Source organism: Peromyscus eremicus, chromosome 18 (genome assembly GCF_949786415.1).
Source record: "Peromyscus eremicus chromosome 18, PerEre_H2_v1, whole genome shotgun sequence".
NCBI classification, from domain to species: domain Eukaryota; kingdom Metazoa; phylum Chordata; class Mammalia; order Rodentia; family Cricetidae; genus Peromyscus; species Peromyscus eremicus.
The window spans coordinates 23249585-23256011 of NC_081434.1; the positions used below are offsets into that span (position 1 = coordinate 23249585).

General features: G+C 36.8%; 1 protein-coding gene across 1 annotated transcript in view; it reads left to right on the top strand.

The window, feature by feature from the left end:
- Positions 1-5814, top strand: part of Tmtc2 (transmembrane O-mannosyltransferase targeting cadherins 2) — a 411806-nt gene extending 405992 nt beyond the window's left edge. The window contains exon 12 of the mRNA XM_059245620.1: positions 3249-5814. Within this exon, the coding sequence (XP_059101603.1) occupies positions 3249-3428 (180 nt within the window). The 3' untranslated portion in view covers positions 3429-5814. The remainder of the gene's footprint in view (positions 1-3248) is intronic.
- Positions 5815-6427: the final 613 nt, after the last annotated feature.

Genomic DNA, 6427 nt, shown 5'->3' on the forward strand with positions numbered 1-6427 from the left:
TTTTGTATGTCTAAAGTAATTTCCCAATTAAAATAGGTATTTATAATACAAAATGTTATGATTATAATTAAATATGTAACCTCTTAAACTATGGATGTTCTTAAAATATGCACATAACCAGTTTATAGATATTTTTGCTCTTTAGGGATAGCAATTAACAAATATAAATGACTTTCCTTGATGTACCATCCCACATTAATTTGATAATATAGATTTATGATTATTTTTATTTAATGAGTAACATGCTATGATGTGAGATACCAAATTAAGTTTGTTACAAAAGCACCATTGTAATTAGCATTTAGAAATCATTCATCAAGCAGATTTAGCTTCCTTATTGTGTTTTCTTAGAAGAATACTAAATATTAATATTTATTCATCAACTAATGGTAGGAAGATAATTCCAAAGGACAGAAGAACCGCTGGGCTGTAGTTTAGAAACAATAATACAGGGTGTGTGTGTAACTCGGATGGTGTACAGCCCCAGTGGTTTTCATTTCCATCTCTTAGAGGAGCAACCTCCAAAAGACTAGGAAGTTAATCCAGGCACAAGCAGTCAGGAACCCCTGGCTCATGTTCAGGGACACTCAGAAGGAGATTTTTGGTTTGCAGTTTTGAGGGGATAAGACAAAGTGGGGAAGGAAGGAAAAAGGGGCCTTAGATTTCATTCTTATATTATCTCTTTAGTAACCGGATGGAGCAAATACTTCTGTCATCACACGTGGACAAGAATTGAGTTCCCAAGACCACACCCAGCTTGCCCAGATGTGCATTTCTGTGTGGTAGAGCTGGCATGTGAACTAGGCTATCTGACTGCATAATCCCTGAGTGTTTTGAATAATCTCCCTGTATTGCGATTTGAGGCATACACGTTACAGGTAGAGAGACACATTGGTAACACTGTAATTGAGGAGAGAAAGACTATCCCACAAAGCCATCTGGTTTCTTTCAACCCAGTTCCTGGGCTTCTTCTACTTCTGGTTAACAAGGAATGGCCTCCAACAGTGATTCTGTCACCCTATTTTAACATCTCTTGTACTGGGGCCTGTGGATACATACATACTAAAGTTTAGTAGCTGTTTATGGATAGTCATGTCAAGCATTGTGAGGAGACATAATTCAGAAATGTGTTCAGGCATTGAGGAACTTGAGATGATAACAGTGGTGTGAGAGCAGAGTTCCTTTAGAAGATGAAGTAGGCGGTGTTATTTTGGGTCCCCGTGTAGAGCTTTTACACTGTCATGTAATTTAGAGCCGGGTGTATTTGAATTGGTTTTAAAATTAGAAACTGACCATCTTTTTTTTTTTATAAGTATGAAGTCATCCTAGCCAAAAAGTTGTTGAAAGTCAGGCATAGCTTATATTTGTGGTATTATTTTTGGAAAGAAAGAATGTAGAAAAGCTTGAAAATAATGGCTAGCAGTTTAGAACTCAGGAGAACTTGATGTGTGTACAGAGACATTCTCTAGCCAGTGAAGTCAAAATTATGACAATTACCAAGAAGCATATGATAGACTAGGGAAAGTAACCATGACATTTGCAGAGTATCTACCTTGTGATTGTATTCTGACATATGGATCTGTTTACTATTTTCATGTAAACATTCATTTCTAGAAACATTAAAAAAACTGGGGCACAAGGGTGTTAGGCCACTTCACCAAGGTCATAATGGTTAAGCCAGAACTCAAACCCAGATCTCCTCAAAGTGAAATCTGGTCGTGTTTTTTCCTTTTGTTTGCTCTGAGCTATTACACTCTCCCCAGCACTGATTTGGTTCAGAAATAATTGTTTTTCCAGTAAACAGTAGGGTCAAATGAATTTAGCTAAAAAATGCATGCATTGTAAAAATACTAAATCATAAAATGATTGGAAATTATCTTTGGCTTTTGCACAGAGTGAAGGACAATTAATGGTTGATACTATCTTCAAAATGAAAGCACAGTCTTAGCATATAAACATTGTTTGTCTGATATTTGAAATATATATTTACGTAGCTGCCAAAAAGTTTGCTTTCTGTTAGCAAGAACTTCCTCGGGACAGGACATGAACAGGGCAGCAGCCTTTATATTTGTAGATAGCAAGCAAAATATTTTTCCCATAATGATATACTTTCATTAACAGATATCTCAGAATTTGGAGACAAAAATCCTTGCAATAAGCTATGGCTATCACAATCTTTTTTTTTTCAATTTCTTACCAATCTTTTTACATGATAGTTTTATATTTCACTTGCCATGGTATAAGCATTACTTAAGTTTTTTTGTTTGTTTGTTTTGTTTTTCTTCTTCCCTAAGTACTTTTCAACAAGTTATATAAATGGCTTTTTTTTAGGTTATATTTTCCTATACCATATTTTAAATTGGTTCCTTTTTTGGTATTGTTTACTTTGATATATTTATATAAATACTCACCATTAGAAAAATCTAACAATTTAAAATTTTTAAATGTAAGGGCCTTGTCTTGGGAAATATTTTAGTTTAGGTTTGGGAAAGATGTAAAATTTAAATTTTTTTTTCAGGGCTTCCTCTCTGAAAATAACAATAGATCTCATAAGTTAATGTTTATACACAGAAAGCCTAGAATAGAGCCAAGAAGAGGCAAGACAGCACGGACATCAGTTTTCATTTTTCCCTCAATTTCCATGTCTTATCTTTGAAGTATATTTTTAATTGCTTTGCTTTGCTTCTGTTATGTGATACTGAGACTTGAACCCAGAGTTTTAAGCAAGACAGGTAAGCACTCTGTCACTAAGCTGTATTTGAGGGTTTTTTAGAAGATCAATTCTATCTGAAATTGTATTTATTTAAATTTGTTTCTTTTTAAACAGGGCCTTATATAGTCAATGCTGCCTTATAACCCTCACAATATATCCAAGGATGTCCTTCAACTCCTGATAGGGATAGAGGGCTGTACCACTATGACTTGATATAGTTGAAAGTCTTTTTGTTATTGCTCCAAAAATCAATCTGACTAGGTTATTCAGTCTCTTTAATGTTACCTATGGTTTGCCATTAAAGAGGAAGGAAAAAAGATACATTTCCTAACTGCCTGTCCTCCTTCAAGTACATAGCAGCTTGAAGATGTGTATTCTTCCTGTCTTTATTTGTATACGTTTGTATACAAAATTGCTTACATCAGATGCCTCTAGACATGGGAATCATCTGCATGAGAGGATGAGGAATTTTGTCTTCCCTGCAGGAGCTCTTGATATGGCCTCTATATCACTCACCTCCTCTCTCTTTTTACAGTATCCCGCTGCTCTCATGAACCTAGGAGCCATACTCCATCTCAATGGCCGGCTCCAGAAGGCTGAGGCCAATTACTTGAGGGCTCTGCAGCTCAAGCCAGATGATGTCATCACTCAGTCCAATCTCCGCAAGCTGTGGAACATCATGGAGAAGCAAGGCTTGAAAACCTCCAAGACCTGACCCGGGAGGACTCATCTCCTCCTATGCTGGTCAAAACTGGCTTCACGAACGGACAGAACTTCCCAGCCGTGCTGTGATAAAAGTTCACCACGGACTTCAAGTCCAGGACAGAGGTCGTCATGGTTACTGCCACTGCTGGGAGAACCCACTTTGCTATGGGCACTGCCCTTAACACCAAAAAGGGGAACATTGAAAACCTCCCGGAGGGTGTAATTGTTACCCGTAGACTGTAAACCAGAGCACTTAACAGGATTTTTTGGCGTTCTTAGAAGGGAGGGGGGAAATCTCAGTTGCAGACGTTATTCGCTTTTGAAAGAGAATTTTGAAATTATATTGTTCCTTTAACACTGTGAGAGGAAGTCAGAGAGCCCATCCAGCCACAGTGAACTCTTAAGGTTAAGTGTGAAGACGGGGGTGATTAAAGCATAGTGTGACTCCCAGTGACCTTATGCTGCTGCTGTCTTTCCTTCCCTGGGACAGCCTGCTTATTGAAGCTTACAAAACTTTAGTTTTAACGTTGTGTCAGGATCTGTTGGAATCTGCGGTTGTTTCTTGATTCATACACATGAACACGTTATGGTTTAAATGTCCTAGGCTTCCCAGTGTTGAACATCCTGTGTTTTTCATGTCTCAAAAAGAGCATGGAGAGAAGAGCTAACCGCTTATACAGGTGGTATGAGAGGGCCTAGGGAGGCCTTGGGTGTGTGTCACAAGGCATTTTCGTTTTAACATTGTCAGCATTTTCTCCAATACTGTTCAGTAGATCTCATTGTATTACTTCTTTTGAAATTACCTTTGACAGTGTCTATTCCTGTTAACACACATGCTCACTAAGGGACGTTGTGAATGTTCCATTACCAGTACCTAATAGTGACTATATAAGGCAAAGTCCTTGGTGCTTCCTAGACAACGGTTGTTATAATAAGTCAATGAAGGATGAGTGCATAAGGATTGTTGTCGATGGTTTTGTGTTTTGGAAAGAGCTGGTGTGAAATGCCCATGAATTTGTAACAGATGCCTAAACAGCAATGGAGATGAATCCTTGAAGATTACTTTATTTTGCTCTTCCTGAAAGATGTCAAAAATAAATTATTTTAAGATGTCATAGAGGTAAGAATCAGCCTGCATATATCTATGTCTTCTGCCAAATGCTTTTTTCGGTTGAAAGATACTTTCCAGTAGAAAACTGAATATTTTATTTCCTTACCTACTACTAGGTATTTCAGTGATCATTTATAAGTTAAAAACTATAAAAAGAAACAAAAAAGAATCTATTAACATTTTTGGCTTGTACCTGAAATTTGCTACTAAAATTAAATTCCTGGAACACCGGTCCATTAGCAACTTCTTTGTAGAGAAATTAACTATTATATTCCCTACATATTTATTTATTTATTATCCAACCATAGCAAAATAACAAACAAACAAAAAAAGATTTGTTAAGCCAGTTATTTGCAACTAAAAATTAGCTTTTCTCCTTCCCTTTCATACTTCGTGTATATATACATATATGATTAGTGATTCTATTGAAGGGAAGCTGGACATGCAGAAAGTACTATGTTTTTCCCTATATTATACATTGTGTTATGTATCTGAATATGGTAGATAAAGAATTTGAAGTAGTGGTCCGATGGCATTAGTCTCTTTGTAAGAAGGACAAATATAGTGAGAGTTTTTGATGAGATTAATGAGAAGGCCCTCCTACAATGTGTACATTATTTTGTAACCATTTCACTCAAGGGCCAGAAGTTAAATTATAACTAAATCACTGTGTTGTCAGAGTGATATTTAACATTAACAACATCGAACCCATGGTAAACCAAAATGGTGGGTTGAAGTATACGTTTCATTTTCTAATGCGTTGGCAATTAGGACAAAAGGAAAAAAAAAGAATTTAATATAAGGCTATAAAGATAAATTCAGTGTCTAACACTTTTTATTTATTTCAATAGTTGTTGTTGTGGCATTCTAGTCTTGACATTTTATGTCTTTATTGTTACTGTTTCTGTTTTCCAACACTTAGTTCCTTTAGGTTCACTGAATTCACAGTAGTCACACTTCATATGACTCAGCTTCCAAGTGGTGTTAATAATTGGGCCTGCATCATAAAATGCATGGATCTTTAATACCTACACGTCCCTGACACTTTTCACTACAGGGCTGGACTTAGTAACTGACCAACTCGGGGAGGGGAGGGCTGGGTTGTTAGAACATGATCAAAATGTCTCTGCTCAGGGATTTATGGTGGATCATTGCAGACAGTGCGAAAAATGTAGAGCACAAGACAAGTTTACTAAATTAAAATTTTATTTTTTGAAAAACTGTTATTTGTATAAATTATCAAGATTTGTAGGCTTTCCTTTTGTAGAAATAATTGTTTTATGTGCCAGAGAATTTCAATTTTGTTTTGAACAATAAAGCATTGATAACAAAAATGTTGTGTATTGTGTCTTCAGAACTCTTCTATAGCAACAGCACTTAAACTCTGGCAATCATTGTGTTCTGTTTTGTGTGAGACAACGTCTCACAGAGTTCCCAGGGTTGATCTTAAACTTGCAGCAATTCTTTTCCCTCAACCTCTCAAGTGGCTGGCACCACCATGCTTCTCTTTTAAAGATTTATTTATATAATATTTTATGTGTATATGCGGGGCATTGTGTACATGAGAGTTCAGGTACCCTCAGTCTGCAGGTGTCGGATCACCTAGAGCTGTACTTAAAGGCATCAGCTACCCCCCCACAAGTACTGGGACCCAAACTCTGGTCCTCTAATAGAGTCATTGTGTATTATGTGTATTAGTTACTTTTCTGTTGCTCTGATAGAGCCTACTGACCAAGGCAACTTAAGGAAGAGAGTGTTCGGTTTTTTTTGTTTGTTTGTTTGTTTTTTTGTTTTGTTTTGTTTTTTTCGAGACAGGGTTTCTCTGTGTAGCTTTGCGCCTTTTCCTGGAACTCACTTGGTAGCCCAGGCTGGCCTCGAACTCACAGAGATCCACCTGG